Raw genomic sequence first — 22,872 nt, 5'->3', positions numbered from 1 at the left:
ATCACAAGTTTTCATTATTGTCTTAAAAATACCGCAATGCGTAAAAAGGGAAAGTAACAACAATTGTCAAGTCTTACCTAGCTATCTTGCTATAATGGGTTAGGAGATGAAACGCAATAATAAGAAACAAGTTGGAATGAGTTTTTATTGTTATAGCATAGCACGAGAGACTTATTTAGCACTTTGCATTTCAAAAGTAATGTGCACATAATTGTGCACATAACTCCGTGTCATAGTGGGCCATACCTTGGTTTATGTATTATCATCAGTTTGTAAAAACAATTTTCTTTTTTTTTTATCTCACCTTTGTTACATTCGCTTAGCTTAAGCAAACCCTAAGGATCGTTTTGATTCATGATGAGATATGTGACTAGCTACAGTTTAGAACTTTCTACGACAGCTATTCGAGTGACAATTTAGAAGGTTACTTGCAAATTTGTACTTAGGGTTCTTTTCATAAATAAATTGCAGTTACGCCCAATTTGAGAGTTGCACAAGGTCAAAGGTACACATACGTTACATTTTGTTAAAGAGCAGTGCCAACAGAGCGTTTGCAGTGTCTTATAGTCTGACATGTACAATGCAAGTGCATATTGTTGCTATGGTAATGTGAATTTTAATCGGTTTGAAAAGTAGGTTAAGGTGTCAAATGTCGAAGTTGACTTAGGCATACAATTACGTGCGTCTATGCTGTTGCGTTGCCGCGGGAGAAATCAAAATTGAAGGTAGCGAGCGAAAAAACAGCAACTAAAAAATGCCTAAGTTAAAAACCGTTAGAGAATCGTTGCTTTTAGCTTATGACGATAATATGATCACTGATGATGAATTTGTGCTCATCAATAAATCCAGAAATACCCTATTGGATGTATGATAGATATAATCTTGAACTACTATGTGATGATGAGTGTAGAATTGAATTTCGTTTTTTGAAGAATGGTATTTACAGGCTTAATGATGCTTTACAAATACCAGATAATATTTGCTGTTCTAATGGCACCGTATGCACATCGATAGAAGTACTATGCATCCTACTAAAACGGTTTGCTTATCCCTGCAGATACCTTGACATGGTCCCTCGTTTTGGTAGATCTATACCTGAACTGTGCATCATTTTGCAACATATGAAAAATTTTACTTTATACTACTTTATACTATACTTTATACTAAATTCTTTCAACCAAGTTTGGTAAGGGTGCACCACTTGAAAGCTGTTGGGGCTTTAACACGCCCCTAAGTTTCAATCAGTAATAACACGAAATGGGCATACAGCTAATATGTTTGGTCCTATAGCGGAAAAACGTCATGGCAGTGGCATGCTGGCAGATTCAGGGCTTAACCTCCTTCAACGACATAGCTATGACAGTAATGGAAATCCACTGTGCATCTATGGAGACCCTGCATATCCCCTCCGGGTTCACCTGCAATCTTGTTTTAAAGTGTTTTTGCACAGGTGTGATGTAAAATAAATTTTTACCACTTATACCTAAATATCTTATGGAAATAAAGTTTTAAAATTCTCGAATTACGTAAGGGCGCCAAGCGCCCGCAAAGTAATTCCGATTTTATAAATAAAATCGGAGAAAGATATAATACTGCGTTTCCCAACCTTGCCTCGCTTAACAGAGTAGAGCCCAGTCCGACCGATGTGCTTTATTTTCGGATTATTTCGTTTTAAACAATGCCCAATAATATATTTTACCAAGGAAAATGTTAGATAAAACTACAACTTTTAAAGGAGAATGCTATATTATAAGCTTTAAAGTTCTTACAAATGAAATTAATAAAAGTCTATCAAAATAAATGAAATTCTATCTTCTTCCGCTGGCGTAGTACGAGCCTAAACGGAAGGAACATACATATACTATATACATTGGACTAAACGAAAAAATACAAGGTAGTGGGAGGGTGGGCAGTATTAGATCTTTCTCCGATTTTATTTATAAAATCGGAATTACTTTGCAGCCGCTTCGCGCCCTTACGTAATTCCAGAATTTTATTTCATAAAATCTCCGGCGATCTAATACTGCGTTTCCCAACCTTGCCTCGCTTAACAGAGTAGAGCCCATTCCTCTCCTCCTCTTCTCACTTTGTTCGCTACACGAACGGTCAGAGCTCTTCGTGAATTAAAATAAAACATTTTAATCCACGAATATCCTACCAAAAATCCAATAAATCTTCGTAATATGGAACAACAAGATAATATTGTCAATGAAGAGTCTAATGTCACCAAGAGTTTTGAATTAGAAGAACAAAATAATGAAACTGCTGGAGACTCTAATAAGCCAGCATGTGAGCCAGCTGGAGAAAACACGTTTTACGAGCCAGCTATGAGAGAGGAGGAGGAGGATGTAACTCCAAGGCGAAAGGTAAGGTCTTCCAAAAAGAAGTCCAAAAAAGGGAGGAAAAGAAAAAGATCTCCATCCTCCTCCTCGTCTTCTTCTTCAGATAGATCAGGAGAGGAAAACAAAATGGTAAAACGATTTAAGATAGTTACCAAAACAGAGGAACACAAGTGGAAACTCCCAACTGGGATGGCAGATTATGCCAACCAGCATTTTCAGAATTATATATAGTTGTCTATGCTAATTTGATAACATTCACAGATGTACCTAGTATCACTTATCTGCATTATATTCTGCATAAATAATTAAGCAATACTATTCAGAATCCTGAAAGGAGCAGATTTAACTAATATTATTTTTCATTACTTTGCAGGTTACGCATACAAATTGGACAATGTGTCCAATGGCTCCCGCACTGTGCTATTTTGTCGTTACGAATAAATGTATGTATATACATTCATTTTATTAATTATTTATTTATTCATTTTGCGTGACAGACAGACAGACGTTTACAGGTATAATATAGATGGGTTATTGGGGTGTTTTTGGACTAGTCTTAAGAACAAAGAATATATTGCAAACTATTTTTTACAAGCAAAACAACTTCCGACATGGAAATAAATGTACGTACCAATAATTTTATGTATATTTTTCTTAACTTATTTCTTAATTTATTTATTATTTGGTCTAACCTGGTAAGCATTCAAGCAGTATTATAAGATGCTAGTTTTTAAAACAGTGAAACTGTTTACTATTTACTCTTCTGGCATCTGGAGAAAGGTAATTAGTTTACCTTACATCAAAATTAAAATACATGCTTATCTATTGACAAGAGTTTATTTTATTTATTTCAGGATCGTAAAAGAAAATTTGCCATGAATTTGAGCATGATTCAGTCAATAAGTTACAGCGAATGTGTATGTTAAGTAAAACTTTTTATGTGAATGGACAGTTGACCTTGTTGGTTATTTAAAATACTTTCATTTTTTTAAGAATAAAGACGAGTCCATTTCTAATAAAGATACTATCCAAAAAGGTGAAGAGTGTTATTATTAAGTGTAGTGTAATTTGAAAGTGGAAAAGAGAATAAAATATTCATATTAACATTCTTTTTGTTTCCTCATGTTTGTAAAACACTGCACATTCCGTATATAAAGTATTGTAGTGATAAAATCCATACTTTAGATCAAATTGATTTTCAATTAAAAGAAAGAATGACGTGTCGTGATGGTGTAGTGCACGTCGATATTGAGCCTGGTGTTGATACTTCTAAAGTAAGAATAGACTGTGAGAATCTTTAAATTCTGAAAGTCTAAACTTTACATTTAAGGTAACTCTCCATATTCTTTGTATCTTTCTAGGAAAAAGACTGGTTGCTGAAAAATCCCAATCTTTGTGATGCAAACAAAACTGCATTGGTAAAAATCTGACCTACTTTTAATTTTTGCATGGTGACTAATTTAAACAGACATTCAACAAGGTTTAATGAGACATTCAGAATTATTTAGTTGAGATTTTGATACTCAGTGACCTGCAGCTAGGTTGAGTATAAACAAAGCAAGACTTTAAATAATTCAATGTCCCACACCAGGTCAAATATGTTTTGCATCGTCTTAGAGTATTCAAATTTTTAATTAAAATTAGTTCTTATTTTTTGACAGAAACTTTACTTTCTTCTATAAAATTATTTGTAAAAAGAAAAGCATTCAAAGTATTATTATTTGCCTTTGTCTTCATATTGTTTTTTTAAACGTAAAAAACAGCTTCTAAATTCGATAGTTAAGTATAATATATTCAAGGGGGGTTGTTGCATTTTGTTTCGTATGCTGTCTGGCTTATATTATTAATAATAACAACAAAACAATAAAATTTGCATGCAGCGTACAAGACCTACTACCAAATAACTATGGGAATTTAATATTTAAATACCGCAGATTATTTGATAAGCATTTTACGTTACAGATGTATGATAATCATAGTAATATATCTCTACACCATTATTAGAATTACACTGAGTTGGAGATGAAAGATGAAAAGTTGTCTTGGGTGTCTTTCCAGTGAGTTTTTTTTTTGGTTATTAAGCTTGTACTGTCATCTAATTGTTCTCTTAATTTCAATTCCATTATTTTTGTTTTGTTTCAGAAATTTAAAAGATGTTCCTGAAGATGTAGTAGTGAAAATGATACGCCATGTAGGAAAAAAAATTTTGGATATTTTTTCTGGAAAGGTAAATAAAAATAAATGATTTTCATTACAGAATTAACAATCTAGAAATTCGTTTTTCAAAATTAGTTAAGATAAATTGTTATGTGTACAATATTGTTTCTGTAAATTATATAATCTCATATTTATTGTGTTCGTAGTTTTTTAGGAAAACCCTAATTGTCATTAAAATGTAAGCTTTTACAACAACTAAAATTTGTAAACAGTCTTTGTTTTACTTATGTACCTAGGTTTACTGTGAGGGACATGAAGCATATAATTTAAAGGGAAGAAAAAGAGGTGCACATTACTCCATGTTTATATTTTATTGAATAAGTATAGATGGATATTCATAATTTTGATTTTTTTTCAGCTTGCCTTGCAATGGAGGTATCCTTTGGTAATTTCACAGATTACTTATTACACAAATTTACACAGATTACACAAATTACTTTTGCACAGTGCATTCCAAAGTAAGTGCCTTTTTCAGCAAATTACACTCCTCATTGGATTTTTATTCCAATAATTACTTCACAGGACACGTGACTTTTTATTTAGTATTTTGATTATGTGGCTAAAGTGCTCTTTCCAGAAACAAAGACATTGCTTCAGAGTCTCTTTAGCACCAATGCTGATAAGGTAAAATTTGTGTGTTGCAAGTAAATGCTTTTTAAAATTTTTGAAGTTATTTCTTATATCCCTCTTTTTAATAGACGATGTTAACCAAACCCTCTATAGAAGAGGACGACGTAGATGAGAATAAAGATCTTACTGTAGTAACGGATGTGTTGGTTGCAAACCAAGTGGTGACAATTGATGACAATCCGAAGGATAACATGTCTGTGATAATTGATACAGATGAACAAATAGATGATGGATTGAATAATTCTGGAGAAGTTAACCATGGGATAAAGAAAAGGTTTAATTCATTATCACTTTATTTTTATTAATTTCAGATATGTTGCTATTGTCAAAAGAGAAAACCTCCAGGTGAAATGGGCGAATGCAATGCGCTTTTGTGTGTTACATACCAAAAATCTTTTTGCGAAAACTGTCTGGAATCTCATTTATGCCGCAAGAAGACTGTCCTAAGGAATGTGAAGGTACGAATATTTGTTTTTATATTTATCACTGCGACAACAAAATATTTAAAGATAACAATCTGATCTGCCAGTATGTTTACCTCTGATTTTATTTGTATTTTTAGGTCTGTATTGGATGTAACAAGGAGGTGTTTGCAGATAAATTTGATAAGTGTCAGCAAGATCACTGTAAATTAAAGAATCAATTATTTTGCGCAGAATGTGTGGTAGAGCACGAATGTGAAATTAACCAGGTACACCTGCAATTTATATTTTGATTTAAAGCAAAAGCGATTTGCATAGCCATTTAAAGATGAATAAATAATGTCGATGCGAAATTTATACAGTGATAATCATAAAAAAGGAGGCATATTTTAATTAAGTTAAATAAAAAAGTCTTTCAGTATACAATATTTTCACTTTGTTTAGATGGAGGAGTCACCAGTCAAACTAAAACGTGACCATAAAAGTGCACTTGAAAATAATGGGGTAATGACGCTAGCAAGCATTGGTTGTTATTAATACCAGTCTTCAATTAGGGAGCAAGTAAATTAAGTGTCTGTAATGTTTATTTTGTAGTATTCGAGGTAGAAATTAAACAAATCAAGGAACAGGTTTCCCGTTTACTGGAACAAAACGATTTCAGGGCTATACAAGAGGTAAACATTTCATACATTATAAGACCTGGCGAGAGTAGGCTTATAAAAGCACAAAATAATTCACCAATTTAAACACTGTATTTTTATTCACGTGTTGTTACTGAATCCTTGTAAATTATATTTTTTAGAGTCTTGAACGATTAGAGAAAGTGACTAACAATGAGAAACCCGATCTAAATTTGTAAGTATAATTCATGCGTTATTATAATTAATATCGAACATTTGATGAAGGGATAGACTGAGATATGCGATGGATAAGTTTCGAGAGACACTTCTATTTTTGTTAAATTAAAATAAACGTATACTTATTTAGTGAAAAATCTAATAAGTAAATGGTGCAGACATTTACTGCGTGTTAAATTTTGTGCTTGTCCAACTTTGTTAGCATACTGAAACTACTTTTATTCCTTTTAGAAAGCAAAAATTAACGAAGCGACGACAAATAAAGTGTCCCATTAAGTGTTGTTCGAAACCTGTCACAGACGTTTCCCGTCATTTGAGTGAAGTACACAAGTGGTGCCGAGAAAAGGCTGTTGGTGCCATGGAAAAGTTTGACTTAAGAAAGAAACACAATAACAACAAAGGGAAAAGAAAAATAAATAACGCAGAAAGCAACAAAAAACTGCGTGATTACCATAAAAAACGGTGGTGCCATATTGGTTCCTGTGAAGCTGCAGTACTGAGATTGAACGAACACTTGCTCAAAGTGCATCACATACCGCGGGGCTCTGCAGAACAAAGGAGACTTTTAAAAAGTAAAGGTAAATTTGAAGGCTCAATTGCGAGTCAGTTTGAAGCCGAGGGTGGAAGAAGTCCAAGTAAAAAACACGAATGAAGTTATGCACGATCGACAAAGCGCCAAAAGTTCGGAATCAGGTTCTTCTTCCGAATTTAAATCTGACACCGATTCCGAATACCAGCCTCAACAAGAAAACGTCCAGTCCCAGCAAGCAGTTGACAAAATTCCTTGTTGATCAGTTTTTTAAGTACATCATTTCAGCTGACGGAGGACAGAAGAACGAACAAGCATCAAAGCAAACAGCATCGCAGATCAAGAGAATGTATACTGTAATAAAAGCTTCATCTGTCAGTGACATGTTCCAACCGAGGCTTTTGAGAGACCATTTTTTGACAGAATATTGTAAGGAAATGAAATATGAAGCTGACACGGTTAAGAGATACTTGAGATCACTTGGCGATTTCTGCGACTTCGTTATTGCAGAAGAGGTGGAAATTCCAAATTGTTCCTTAGAAAAGGTGTCAGTGATGAAAATGAAACTTTTGGCATGGTCGAAAACCTACAAAAAGCAGTCAAAGGAGAGATTCTGGGAACGACAAGAAGAGGATGAGATCATGATGGTTACTCCTCAGTAAATTTCCACCTATAAAGGAAGTGAACATAGCAGGGCTGCCATTAAGCTGTTTGGTCAATACGCCAGCCCATACTGTCAAAATATGATAAACATGACAGATTTTTGCATAATGAGAGATTTCTTGTTTGTGGAGCTACATACGAGCACAGCCCAACGCTCTGGTGTTAGTGCAAACATGAAATTAAAAGAATTTGAAGCTGCACTTCAACAGGATGATGGCCGTTATGTGATCAAAGTTAGAGATCACAAAACCTTTCACGTGTATGGGCATGCCATTGTGATACTAGAAAGACATGTGTTTGATTGGCTATCATTGTTCGTTAATAAAATACGCTCTCAAATTAGCGTTTGTTGTCCATATGTTTTTACATCATGGTCTGGTAAACATATGGGATCTGGTGCTATCAGTCGTCAGCTGCACAGTCTTTGGCTAAAGGCAGGCATTTATGCATTGACCGATAAGTTACCTAAAAATCTGAGTTGCACAATATTAAGAAAAAGTGCTAGCACTGGAATTCGAGAAGCGGAAACTGGTTTTTATGCTGAATCAGCTGCGGCAATGTCACATAGCATCCAAACTGCAGAAACGCACTATGTGAATCGTAAAAAATTAAATCAATCTAAGCAAGGTAAGTCCTTCATTTAAAGTTGTCCGTGAAGTTTGTACATTTGTGGTTACTAAACGCCATAACTATTAAAATCGCAATGTTAATGCCATTTTAATAGTTATGGCGTTACAGGAGTATAAGCGTAGTTGGTTTTCGTTTGTTATTTTTTAAATTAACGAATAACAGAAGCATGAGAATGAAATTAGGTTTGCTTTTAAAGAGTAAAAATTTTGCGATAAGAAATTTCCGAGGTTTCAAAACCAGCATATTGCCCCAATATATTTTTATTTTTTTCGCGTTGTATTTCGTTGATTTATTTTTATCATTGACGTTTTTCCTTGTTTTGTTGTTGTTGTTGTTGTTTTTTGCGAATTCAAGGTTGTGCTTAGTTTTTCTGACTTAATTTCGTGACTTCGGGAGAAATTCTGGACAATGTCTGATAGTAGAAAATTTTACACAATATCTATAATTTGATTATTACATAGGTTTTAAAGTGGTTCGAGGGTATTTTCATGGAGAAGTGGACTCAAAGTATGGCGCAACTGCATCTCCAGTTTTGAAATACGATGCTAAGAGATCATGGACAACAGAAGAGGAGAGAATTTTAAAGTCTGCTTTCGCAGACAAAATTGTGGAACGAAATGTTAAAATTGAAGACGTGCGTCAGAGGTATTTCTCCTTGAACATTAAAGAACTTAATCGTTAAAGAACAGACTGATATTGTGGAATCTGAGCACCTTGACGATGACTCTAAGTCAAAAGAGGTATGAAATATTTATAGTGTTTTACGAATGTCATCACAATATGCATAAAAACCGACTTGATGATTTACTTTCTTTATTATGTGTAGACCAATGTAGCAGCGTCTCCTCAGTCATCTGTCGTTGCATCCAGCAATATTGCCCGACGAAAAATGTTTTCAGAAGAAGAAATCGAAAATTCGTCAGCGATGTGGCCACATAATCAAAAGTGGGCCAAAGACGGATGATCTCATTAAAATGGCCTTAGATGGCTCTATGCTTGTACAGTTAAGAACGAGGATTAATTACGAAGCGTCCAAAAGAAAAAGCATTTGCCGGATGTAACATTTCGAACGTTTATCGTATTTATTTTCGTTACGAAATATTCGTGTGCCGTTACGCGGCACACTAGTTCCAGTTTTAGCGTTATAACACGTGCAACAACTGTCACCCTTCTCACAAGTCGATTAACCATTATAGCTGTAACAAGTTAAAGAGAAAGTCCACCCGAACACCCCCTAAAAAGTTGTAAAAGATGATAAGGTGATTGCCTTACTTTAAGCGTAGAAATATGCCGTTTCTATATGGTTTCTTTTCGGAAAATAGGTAAATGAAACCAACTTCATTTGGCTACGAGGTATCGGAGAGTTTTTATCCTGGAAAAATCTCTAAGTAAAGCTTGCACTTAAATCACTAGAAAAAAGGCGAATGCCTTCTGATTGCTTGTTGTTTATTTTATATCATGTACATATGTTTTTTGATGACGTAAAAAACTTTAACGATTCTAAAAAAGTCTAGGAAAGACTGATATTACTATCTTTAATTTCAAAAGCAGGATAAATTTAAACCAATTTTATTTTTAATACCTCTCGATCGAAATATTTGAGAACAGAGAACTTTTGTATATGTTTCGTTTTTAATATCCCCAAAACTTCTTTTAACGAAGACATAAAAGATGAGCGTTTAAAAAGTTGTGAAACAAAATCAAAAAAAATCTGTCGCATGACAAATTGCTACTTATTATCAAAGATTTCTAATTTCTAGGGTTAATTAAATAAGTAATGATTAGCAGGATCCTGAGGACTAGTAACTTAATTCAATTGAATGCAAAGTGGAAGCTGTTGGTTAAGATTGATCGATTTGACCAAATTCGTTTAATTGGAACTCATCAACTCATCTTCATCCTCAAGTCGAGTCTGCATAGGGATAACTCACAAATCAAGAAGTGTACTGTACAAGTTTAAAGTCAATCCTGCTAGACAATAAAAAATTACGGACAAAAATCCAGGGGTGGGGATATTTTTTGAATCGTTGATCTTTTAAAGCATTATGGACAATCACGAAATAATGATGATGGAGATAAACACGATGATTTTCGACTTGTGTCTAGATATTTCGCTGGCTCTTGCCTGCCTCGTGCAAGGAAAAGACATCTTTGACAAAAAAACCATCCGTGTCTAAACGTCGGACTTCTGTTATTGATTATTATAACTTAAATCTGCTAAAAACATGTTTATCATTCTTTTTTTTTTTTGCAAATATCCGAAACTTGAGTGATAATAAGTGCAGCAAATCTGCCTCATTTGTAAAACTTTGTTAAAGTCCTACAAGTCTTTAAGCTATTTGGCAAAGTTAAAGTACACATGGGGAAAAAGGGTTCAACGAATAATATTTGCAAAAATTAACTTTTCTAGATTTTTTTAACATTTCCGATTTTTTTTGGAATTCGTGCATATAACAGAACGGGCAGATTTGCTGCAATGTTGCTTTTTTACAAGCTCTTGATTAAACTCTAAATTCTCAGTGTCCACTTGGATACACTAAAAGAGAATTTTCATGTCGATTCTATAATGTCTGACGCATACCTATGCCAAAAATTAGAGTAAACAAATTATTTTTTCGGGCCATATAAACGCTCTAAATACGCATTGAAATCGGCCCACTCTTGATACACCTACCTGACATTAGTTAACAACATGTTCACTTGACATTTTTTTTAAATTAATGTTTTTATGGGATAGTGAGGCGATGATATTAAAAAATAATTTAACCATCAAAAATGATTGAAAAATATCTCTTTAACCGTGAAAAATAGAAAAATAACCCTGATTGTCAAAGTGCAACCCTTTTGTCGGGCAGAAATGCTGCCTCTAAGGTACATTAATGTTAAAATTACTCAAACGGCACCGGTGAATCCAGATTTCGAATATTAAATTTTAAAGTATGAAGTCTGAATTTTCATATTCAATCACTACTTTTTGTCCATGACGTAATTATGTGATTTCTGGCCAAGTTTTTATAAGTTGCAACATAACTGCCCTTCCATGCATATGCTAATAAATAATAACAATAATAATAATAATAATTCAAATTTTCAAAAACACCCATTGGGGGCGTGCTGTAGCTATTTCGCCCTTTTACCACGCTAAATTCCATGAGTTAAAACCACATTTTACATTTGGGGCTGCTGATGGAGGCTTACATTATAGAAAAGAGCTTTACATTGAAATTATGGGATCAGGTAAAAGATTTAAATTTGGGAGAGCTAGAAAAAGACGTTATTACGAGAGAAAAAATGTTTCTGGGACAGATTCAAGTGCACAAACACATGAGGAATTGAATCACAATCCAGATAAGAATACACAACAGCCTGAAGATGCTAAAAATGCAGCAAACCCTTCAGCGTCTACAAATAAGATTAATTGGTCTTTTCTTATCATTAACCAAGAAGAAGATACACATTCTAACTATGAATGCAACATACTGATCGACACAGACCTTCTGCTTGGGTTACTCTACTTTGTAGCTATATGCCCAAGCTGCACTTCTGCGATCAACATTCAGCATGATGTACAAAAGAAGGAAGGACTTTCGCATGCTCTGTGTCTGAAATGTAATAAATGTGATTGGGAAATGAACTTTCAAACTTCTTGTGAAGTATTACAAGAAGATGGAGAGAGAGGTAGGAGGTCATATGAAATCAAATATCGAGCCATTGTGGTCATATTGCCTTGAAAACATTGTGCACGATAATATGCCACAACCAATGAACTCAGATTCTTTTGAATCCATGAATGAAGAATTACATAGTTCTTATGTTGCCACAGCCAGGAACCTAATGGTTAAAGCTGAAAATGAAATCAGAATGGAACGCTGTGGTATCCGTTCCAGGCGTCGAGGGTTGTCTTTTTGGTTTGCGGTGGAACTACACTTACGATGTTGAAGGGTGATTGGCTGTAATGAGTTTCTCGTTTGGTAGATGCGTTTAGTTTTTGCAAATCTGTGCCGTCGTTCTTGGGAACGGTAATCATCCGAGAACACCAGTTTGTAGGTGTTCCAGTTGGGACTGGTTCGACTATCCCCAAGTTTACATCTTGATCGAGTTGGTCTTTGACGGATTCTTTCCAGTGATGTGGTACTGGTATTGGTTTATGAACGGAGACAGGGTTTTCGTCCTCACGAAATTGGATTTTTAATGGTTCGCCTGTCATCACTTGTAGCTTTTAGTGTTTGCAAGTGTTAAATGCACTACTCGAAAAGTATGTTTTGATCCAAACCTCTAATTGTTCTGTATACTCTGGTGTCGCTGGAAACGGAATTGTGTAAGGTATGGGTGGACATGGTGAACGACGTGGACATCCGCACTCGGCAACGGAGTCGTCTGGTGAGTCTGTTGCATTCAGTTGGCTGGTTGCAATCTGCTCCGGGAAGGTAGAGTGTACGATGTTCAACTTTTTCAGTGCTGTTTTTGATAGAAAAAATCCTTTAACTTTGTCACATAAGTAAACAATTTCTGTGGTGGTCGATGTACCGACGGTGATGTCAGCAATGATTGCGCCTTTACTACTGATGTCGTTATAGTTCACAGCGCGGAGACGATGTTGAGTTTTTATCAAAGCGTTTTTACTACAATTCAATTGTGAAAGCAGTTCTATTCCTGCTGTACATGTTTGAGCGCCAGTATCAGCGATGGCGCTAACTCTGGTAGGTTGAAGTTTATTCAAAGAAAACGATTTACAAAGTTTCTGATGTGCAGATGAGTTGAGTGAAATAGAGATATTTACTGTTGGCTGTGGGGATGGTTTTTTTCGATGAATTTATCATTTTCCCATTGTCCGTGAGGTACGCCATCTAGTCAGAAGGACTCGGTGATGCTACCAAGGAAGGAAGTTTCGGCTGGGTCGGATGGATCTGGGGCGTCTTGAATGGCGTTCGTCTTACTGCTCATGCAAACATTCGCGAAATGGTTAAGTTTTCCACAGTTATTACATTTTTTGCCTTGTGCTGGGCATTGCTCTCTTCCTTTTGGATGACGGTTGTGTCCACATCCTCTGCATTTTCGATCTCCTTCGAGATAGTTTGGGCGATTGTTGCCTAGTGACTTCTGTCTTAAGTCACTACGTTTGTTGTGTTGGTAGTCGGATTTGACGGCGCTTACATCTGATTGGGCGGGCAATGATGGTTTGAAGTGCTCCGTGGCTTGAGCGGTTGCTTCGAGTGTAAGGAGGCAGTCTGTCATTTGGGTAAGTGTCTCTATGGAAGTCATTTCACTTAAGATCTTTGTGCGATGGAAGGAGCTCAATATTCCTGCTATGACTTGCGACATAATCATATTTTCGGAATACGATATTTCACAGTTTTGGTCATCGCAGTCACATTTACGTGAAAAGTCGCAGAGCATCGCTTGAGATTTTAAACGGGAGATGAAGTGAGTGATCGTTTCGCTGTCACTTTGTCGCATGGAGATGAACTGTTGCCGGTAAACTTCAGGGTGAATCGTTTTTACTGCAACCGATTTGATGTATGATAGCAGTTCTGCTTCGGTGGCTCTATCGAGGGCGTCTGGCCCAACAAAGTTGTAAAGCATTTCATTCACGTTGGAATCGCAGGTGGAGCGTAGTTCATTCCTGATATCCTGTATGTTTTGAAGGTGGGTCATTTGTTTGTATCGTCTCCACGCATTCGTGAAGATTATCCATTTATTGTCACTGCAATCCGCAGAAATCGTCGGTCAGTCCGGTTTCGAACATCGATTTCTTTCGTTGGTAGATGGAGGTGCAGGTGCTTGGTTGTTCAGAGCTACGGTAGGGAGGACTTGGGACATGAATTGGGTCCATTGTTCCTGCATGACTTTCTGTTGCTTTTGCATTTCTAGCACCATGGCCAGAGCGGCGGTAGTTGCATGGGTGCCGGCGGGGGTCGGGGCGGTTGGGGCGGCGTCCTCAGGGTTCGACATTGCAATTCAAGGCGGAGTACGGCGATATAGCGGGAAATCTTTGAAGAGCAAGTCGGCGTGTGACCATGATGGCGTAAATCCAAGATGGCGGTGTGACCAAGGAATAATAACAAGCGAGAGTGTTCGGAGCACTCACAAAATGACGAAAAGTGAATACAATTGCGATAACAAAGCAAATTAGTGAGTAAACAAGGTTCTATGATGCAGCAAGTTCAAATATGTTTGATGTATGTGTAATCGTATAACTTCGAGTGAAATAACAAGTTTTCAGTGGTCTGTGAAAGTTTTTTTTTTTTTTGAATGTTTGTATAACTTACCCAGGTCGAGTTCACGTTTGAACAAACGAATGATGGATTCGAGACTTGGTTTGTTAAAGGAACAAGCGTCAAGGAATCGAAGGTTGTAGGTATGATTAAACTGCTCGCAGCGCCATGTATAAGGATGAGATCAATAACTGAGACAATGTTGTGACTTGCTGGTATGCTATAGTCTTGAATAATAATAAATGCTAGATCATAACGAGTAGAGTTCCTAACATAAGATAAATCGTAACAAGTAGGGTTCCTAAGATATAACGGGTGATATATATACAATCTCTGTCCTTAAAGGCTAGTTATATCTGCATTGCGATGTAGTTACTCCTATTCTCTTCAAAGTTTGGCTGTTTCTAGAAGTCCAGTTGATCCCTCCCATTTTTTGCGTGCTATGCAACATCATATCTCAGCTGCGAAGGGAAGCTCAGCAATACGTCCCCGAGGTTCTTGAATAACTCCTACCTGGTCTGTCATTAGACTTTCCATTTCTTGAGAGTCTTTTTAGTATTGGCATCAAGACATCAACCACTTGCAATTCATGTCATATTACCAGCTCCTCAGAAGTTATAGCACCATGCATCCAACTTTCTCTGTACCCTACGCTACAATCTTCCTTAGATAATTTCTTTGAAAGCGAGGAGTTGTCAGACACCAATGCCATGTTTGCAACTCTCATCAAACTGCTCTAGTTGAAAAAGAGGTAGTGTTGTGCAGTTCCCATCCCATTTTACAGCTAAAACGTTTTGCCAGTGCCAACGGCCTTGCGTCAAAAATTGCCTCTTGTTTTACTGTTTACCCTGGCACCCTTTCCATACCGTAGATGACGAAGTGAAATTTCGTAAAAATTTTCAATTAAGGGCTATTATCAACTATTGCGGCAACTTAAATAATGGTCACTACACAACCATAGCCTTCGACCAAATGGTTCACAGGTGGATACATTGCAACGATAGAGCAGTAATTTTCTGTGATGATCGCCTTATTAACAGTCACAAGTCATATGTTTTCATTTTAGAAGAGCTGAGGTAAAAATATTTTAACCAGAATGAGTCAGCAAGGGGGGCTTGACTACACTCAGTGTTGTCATTGGAGAGTGACGACTCCACTTATCACCTCAAATAAAAATTAGTTTAGCAAGGTGGCTTGACTACGCTCAGTCTTGTCTTTGGAGAGTGACGACTCCACTTATTACCCCAGTTAAAAAAAAAATTAGCAGGTGGGTTTGATCACATATGATCTTGTCTTTGGAGAGTAACGACTCCACTTATTACCTGACTTAAAAACAAAGAATAGCTCAGTTAAACAGAAAGTGGTCAAAGTTTACTTTAGGAAGATAGGGATGTCTAGTTTCTGCTGATGACCGTCCGCAGACCTCTTCGAGGTGACCCAGCTAGATATCCAGGGTACTTAGGTTTAGAAATATGGGTCGAAACCTACGTGCCCTTGGTTAAAGTTCTGTTCATCTTTTCAAATGTGTTGTGTCCTTTTTATTTTTTTATATATATTTTTAATTAATTCCTTGTAAAAAGGGAGAAATGTGCTTTTAGAGGCATTTTCTGTAGAGAAGTAGAACCTTTAGCTTATTTCCAAAGACCTAACAGGTTGAGTTCATCATTGCGGTGGCTTGCCACCTCTTTGTAAATTATTTTTCTCTTGTATTTCAAGAAAAAACACTAAGGCCTACTAAGAAAAAAGAAGCACCACAGTACAAGAAATAATTTATACCTTTCATAATATATTGCACAAAAGTCCCACAAAAGTACTGCTGCTCCTAGCAAATTTTATTGTTGTTTTGAACGCACGTGGTGTGTTATTCCTTTAGAAGTATTTACAAAATTGGCACGGCAATGTCTTCTTTTTTTACAAAACATTGCAATGTCTTCATTAAAACCAAGAACCAAATTCAGCCGTAGATCAAACGCGTTTCATTGTTTTAAGAAAAGAGTTTTCGTCAATTTTAAAGGTGAAATTGATAAAAGAAAGTAACCTTCAAGTTATCATCTGTAAATAATTGTTTGGCTTATTGAGTATTCAGTATTATTTAGAACCAGTCATTCTTTTTCTTAATCCTGATAATTTTTTTTTAATCCTAATTTTTAATCACATGTGCTATAGATAAATAGATGTGCATATTTTACATGACTAGCCTCACAAATATCAAGGGGTTATATTATTTTAAGGAGGGGCTTAGATGGGGAGTCTAGAAGTTTTTAATGATCATTTTGAGCTACGCGGACCCAATTGGGGTCCCCGCTCTGGTAGACAATACCCGGTAACATCCAACGGCCAGCATGTGTGCCATCTCAACAATTTTCCTCACATGGCTTGGGTTAGCCCAGGGCTATAGTAACAATCACTCGCTCATGCTGAATCGCCATCAATAAGAATTAAACCGCACAAAGATTTTCTCCTGTTAATCGTTTCCCAGCGTGAAGATTCTTCTTTGTTGGCCAGAGATTCAAAACCTTAGGAAACACTACAACAACAGACAGTTTCCCTGTCCGGTGTAGGGATGTTCTTAAATGAATAGTCGTATTCCAAAGAATAGAGCGAGGCACATTTTGAAGCATATAAGTTGACTGGTGATGAAGTAATGATTTTCTGGGTTGCCGCCGCTGGGTTTAAGTCTACTTTTCTAAAGGGGCGGTTTCTTGATTTCTCAAGTGTTCATGTCTAAGGTCAGAAAGCTTTTCTGTTTCCAGATTTGCTGCTTTTCATTCTTTGTCACAACATTTCTAACGGCTGGATTCCTAGTCTACCTTTCTTAGCTCTGGGCTCTGTGTCAGTAGGTAAAAGCAACAACGATACGATTTGTGTTTGTTGACTCTTCTCTTTCCAACGTTTAATGCGGCTGGTGTCTTTCAGGAGGCAAGGGAGGCTTACTCAAGGGCCCGCACCAGATCCCAAGCATGGAATTTCAACAATTCTCATGTTTCCACATTCATAGGTGTTTGTTTCAGTACAGCCGAAAACCATTAGCTTTTTGATCATCCCTGTAAAGCGAAGAATACCGAAATTCTCCAGTGGCCTCTTATTCTTTAAAGAGAAACCTCCCTTTTTTCATTAACATCTTTGTCTTAGATGGCTAGTTAGATCTGCTTTGCGATGTAGTTACTTCTATTCTTCTCTTTGTTTCTTATTAGCTTTCGTTGATACGAGTAGAGTGCTTGACTGGCGTAAACACAGGAGCTTTATATCGTAGGTGGTTGTTCATATAAACAAAAAAGAGTGATATAACTTTCAGTTAGCTTGAAAAAACACAACAACTACGTATGCAACTATAAGTTTCACGTATTCACGACCATCAGGCATACAACTACAATGTCAATAATTTTCTATATAAATCCATAAACACTAATCGTTACTTTTCCAATTGTTTAAAAGGAATTTGTTCTCGTGCTGGCATTTTTTTTATTAGATTATCTTTGACAAACTTTCTTTTTCGATTCCTAAACCATGATTTTTTAATATACTTTGTATGAGTTTCTTGACTTTTTTAGATTGTGGTCCACAACCAAACGACCAAACCGTTATCCCTATAAATTTCAATATCATTATTGTTGTAACATTGTGAGACCTGGTAGAGTAAAAAAATTCTGACGAGCTCCGTCATACGCACCTGTAGTTACGTCAAATAATCCACCTTTTCTTTTTATCAATGCTTGTCCACTGTTAAACAAAAATGACTTCCTAGCGTGAAAAATAACGTTTTTATATTTGTTGGTATTATTTGTGTGCGTCTCTGAACGCAAGTCTAATCGATTCAATGTGTAGTTTTCCTTCATGGATTGATAGAAATGCGTGTTCTCTTTAACTGGCTCGTATACAAGTGTAATGTGGAAACCGCTGGATGACAGTGCGTTTTCGTAAATGCTTTTTGCCTAACTAAACTCTTAAATTTTTTCGTTAATCATCCTTAGCAGTTGATTTATGATCGTTGGAGGATTGTTTGGTTTAGCATTTATGTATATGGTTATTATTTGGTTTCCTAAATGGGTAGAATATACCAGTAGGCATGACAAACGTAACGCTCAGAAAATCGGTTGCCGTAAGGTTAGAATGGTAATATCAAGACCCTCTGATTAAAATGTTTTAATTTCTTTTCTAAGCTTTTCAAGCTATGGACCATTCTGATTGTATATAAAAGCAAGTCTGTCGTCTCTGTAAAGGCCCACCTGATTTTTGTCTATTAACTTGGAAAGTTTATCCAGCAGGTATAGACCAACAAGCTAGCATACCTCCGCACTGTGAACCCTGCAATGCTCTTTTAATATTGCTTTGCAATTCTTTACCTTGCCTATTCAATTCAAATGGATAAGTTGGTTGCATTTAAAGAGTTTGTTGAAATGGGGAAATGTTTCTGACAAAACTCTGCAATCCCAAAATTGTTACGTAGTCTTTTAGAAATATCTTTAACGTGCTAATAGGCTTTCAAACGCATAATATAAAAATGTGGCATAATTAGGTCTTTTAGATACTTACTAATGATTAGCCTGCTTATTTTCTTTAGGTGCAGTCTTTATTTTCAGACTTCCTATTTTACGATTGATTGTTTTGGAATAACTTTTTAGCAATTCAAATCCATCTGTTAAGGGCAAATGCCTTCTTTGGAGTCTTATTGCAGTTGTTTATGATAACAAAACTTTCCTTTAAAAGCATTTTTTGTTTAAACAGATAAACACTCTCTTGCTTTTGCTTGCACTTAAATTTCTGAAAGCAAATGAGTGTAGATTTCGTTACTGTGGTTTTTGAACCAGTCACTTAATCAACATCAAGCTATTCATATACTTTGTAATCTGCTACCTTGTTGACTAACTGATGATCATAACCACCTGATAAGAACTGTTTCCTGAAACATTGCATTCACAAAATCTGTTTCTAACGTTGTAGCTTTTAAGAGCGAAAGTTCGTCTACAACATGAAAATGAATGTCAGAGGAGAATGCGATTCTTCAATGCCTTGTAGACCTGATACAACATTGTTAGGGGCACATAAGACATTGAAACTTTCCCCCTCTTGTATGTTGATATTTTTTCCATTTTATTGCCTTTAACAATTACTGAAGTTAAGTATTTCGTACTACTGATAGGTTGGTTGGTGTATGGTGGTTTTAATTTTATTTGATTTTCAACAATCTAAAATATCTTACTTATTACTATTTTACAGTTAACTTTGGTTTTGTAGTTTTGTAATAAATCAACCTTGTGATTTTCTAAATGAATTGGAAATGTAGATGATTTTGCTGTTTTGTAGGTCCCTTTCCCGAGCCACTGTTCCGTATAAGAAATGAGGAAAGTTTTTGTTCTCTAAAAAGGTCATGCCTTCTTTAAACCTTCCTTCGTATGCAGAAGAATTTTGTGATTCCTCCTTCATATCCATCAGGAGTCCATGACGCAACACTTCGTTATACTTCATCACTAAAAATGCAATATCTGTCATTTCTCGCCATCTATACCGTTTTTGATCTTGATATATCATCTCTCTTGCACGTGCCCCAAAAGTAGATGTAGCCTCCATAATTGTGTTGTATGTTAATTTCTTAGGTGTTTTATTTGCATCATCATAACTACATTCATCTTGAGTGGTAACACTTCTGTCCTGCTCTATCCCCACATTGAAAGCTTCTCGCGGACAACGACTCGTATTCGGTCTTCACGTTTGGTGGGTTACGAAGTTTTGGTCTCAGTAAATCAAGACAAAATCGCAGTCTAATATTAGCACCTCTGAGCAAGTAAGTCCATTTCTTCAACTGTCCTTGACATCGACTGTGCAATCTTCAATAGATGACTTTTTGGAGAGAGGAATTGTCAGGTTTTAATTCGTACTTCTGTCACTACTGCAATACTTACCAAACTGCAACAGTTGAAAAAGAGGTCGCAGAGTGCAGTTCAATTTTGGTTCTGCAATTATAGCGCTTTGCCTATAACAAAGGTCTTGTGTCTAAGGTTAGTTCTCCTGCCACATCATAGCCGTTTCTCTGCCTATCACCATAGACAGTAAAGTCTCTTGTAGCAAGCACTACAACGTAAGGGCTGTAACCACTCTGGAAATTTGAACAATGGCCATTACACACTGTTGCTTATAACCAAGTGCATGGTAAGTGGTTTCATTGCAACAGACAGAGCAAAAAAGGAAATAAAAACAAGAACAGAAAAACAAAATAAAAATTATGTCAGCAAGGGGGGTTTGACTGCACTGGTCTGATCTTTGGAGAGTGACAACTCCACTTCTTACCCCAGTCACAAAAGGTTGTACAGAGTAGGACAGATGAAAAGTTATGGATAAAATAAATGTCTAGTTCCTGCTGAAGACTGTTCGCAGACTTCGTTTGAGGTGACTCAGCTAGACATTTTGGGTACCTTGGTTCAGGAATATGAGTCGAAACCCTTGTACCCTTTACAGAAATCCTGTCCTACTTTCTGTCAGAAAAAGAATTGTGTTCCTTTGTATGAGCATATTCTTTAGAGGAGCAAAACCTCTAGAATTTAAATTTTAAGACCTAACTGGTCGAGTTTATCATTGTGCGTGCACTTTGTAATTTTCATATGTTGTTGTTGTTCCGTTTTGTGTTGTAGCTTTGTTGTTTTACCTAACTTTTCCAATCACTGTTATTATGACAGCGGCGATTTGGTTCTGTTGTGAAACCTTTAGAGGGTTGCAACTTCTACCTATTGCTTAACCAGCTGTCATTAGATAAGTATTGGCACTGTAGCTTGCTATTTCGTCACCTTGTCATCAGAATGGCTACAAATAACAATTTCAGCTTCTTTATTTTCCTCTTTTCCGATTTCCATAGCCTGTACTATTTCAGGTGACTTAAGAAACAAAAAATATAAAGAAAGCTTTATGCCTGCTTTAAGCTCATCGTTGTCTTCGGTATACTTTCCAAAGGCTTCCTTTAAAGCCTGAAGTTGTGCCGACTGTACATGTCCAGGGACTTTTGGTATCTTTCTTGTGTCTGTTTGCACATAAGCTGCAAGTATAGCTTAGCCAACTTTCTCATACCGGGCCTAACACTTTTTGAATTTCAAACAGTTTGTCTTTCTTCCTATTTTTCTCTTTTAAGAGATGGTAACTATTACCAATATTGCACTATCCCCTCGTGCAGCATTCACAAGTAAATCTTTGCGTAAGATAGTTAAGACTTATCTTAAAACACTTTAATATAACTTGCATTGGTTCTTGTAACATAGAAAGGGGACGGTACTCTTCTGTTTGGATCATTGATCTTTTTTGCATGAAGATTTTACAATCTGGAGAGGAATTAATGGAGCAACCACAGTTTAACTTAAGTTTAAAACTTTAATTTATTATTCCCAAAAACATTATAAGAATCTATTTTTAATCTATTCTAGAAATAACCACAGAAAACAAAATAAAGTATTAAATACAAACCTGTCTGCATTAGCAGCACATAATTTGTGTATTTTATTTTTTAATTCTAAAAATATTACTATTAAATCAGGAATACTGCTTGGTTGATAATTGCTGAGTACAGTTAAATAATTGACAGTCACGCTGCCATCATTGCTCTTTTGAAAATCAGCAAATTATCTTCCAAATAATCAGACGAATTCACTTTCTTTTAACAATTGTTTCAGAACTTAACATTTGGAAAACATTAAATAACATTGCACCTTTTTCAGTAACAATCAGCAGCCTGTACGTTAACAATGACAAGCTCTATATTTTTCACTTTTTGTTGAAAAAAACTGGCAACATTTTTAGCTCTTAGATCCATTTCTGTGTCCTTTACTGGCTTGCGTGCATGAAGACGAAGACTGCAATGGATTCTGCAACTCAACACCACATTCTTTCTTTACACGTCCTTTAAAAACCGCGTAATTTTTTGTTGCATAAATGTATGCTTTTGGATAACCTCTAGTTTGTTTTCAAAGACCTAACAGGTTAAGTTCATTATTGCGTTGGCTAGCCACCTCTATGTAAATTATTTTTTTGCAACCACTTATTTTTTTCATTATAATTATAAAAGATTACAGTCAACGCAACTTAAGCAACCTCAGGAGACATAACTGTGGCACCTCTGAGTAGGCTATGCCTGAGTAATCGATAGAGGACTTCATTTGCTTTTGTTCCTTGTCCTGGGGTAATTCCTTTTACTGCATAACCAGGGGTTTTCATGGTCCGAACAGCGCAGAAGTCATCTTTTTGTCGAAAGTGAAAGTGACTTCGTTCATCAGTAAGTAATAATGGAGTTTCATGGGTAATTGGGTCGCATGAAAGAAATCTAACTTTATATCAACATAGGGGAAATAACGGTGATAAAAGTTTTGTTCAACACAACATTAGTTGATG

At 36.1% G+C, this 22,872-nt stretch overlaps 2 protein-coding genes across 2 annotated transcripts; one reads left to right on the top strand and one right to left on the bottom strand.

The window, feature by feature from the left end:
• Positions 1–7,740: 7,740 nt before the first annotated feature.
• On the top strand, positions 7,741–9,152 carry LOC130639620 (uncharacterized). Its single transcript, XM_057447093.1, has one exon. The coding sequence runs from the start codon at positions 7,741–7,743 to the stop codon at positions 8,302–8,304; it is 564 nt and encodes a 187-aa protein (XP_057303076.1). The 3' UTR covers positions 8,305–9,152.
• A 2,994-nt stretch (positions 9,153–12,146) lies between these two features.
• LOC130627918 (uncharacterized) lies at positions 12,147–12,497 on the bottom strand. Its single transcript, XM_057441417.1, has one exon. The coding sequence runs from the start codon at positions 12,495–12,497 to the stop codon at positions 12,147–12,149; it is 351 nt and encodes a 116-aa protein (XP_057297400.1).
• Positions 12,498–22,872: the final 10,375 nt, after the last annotated feature.

Source organism: Hydractinia symbiolongicarpus, chromosome 1 (genome assembly GCF_029227915.1).
Source record: "Hydractinia symbiolongicarpus strain clone_291-10 chromosome 1, HSymV2.1, whole genome shotgun sequence".
Taxonomy (NCBI): domain Eukaryota; kingdom Metazoa; phylum Cnidaria; class Hydrozoa; order Anthoathecata; family Hydractiniidae; genus Hydractinia; species Hydractinia symbiolongicarpus.
This window is presented reverse-complemented; position numbering and strand designations above follow the sequence as displayed.

Coding starts and splice junctions, on each gene's coding strand:
- LOC130639620 (XM_057447093.1), top strand. CDS start 7,741: ATGATAAACATGACAGATTTTTGCATAATGAGAGATTTCTTGTTTGTG.
- LOC130627918 (XM_057441417.1), bottom strand. CDS start 12,497: ATGACAGGCGAACCATTAAAAATCCAATTTCGTGAGGACGAAAACCCT.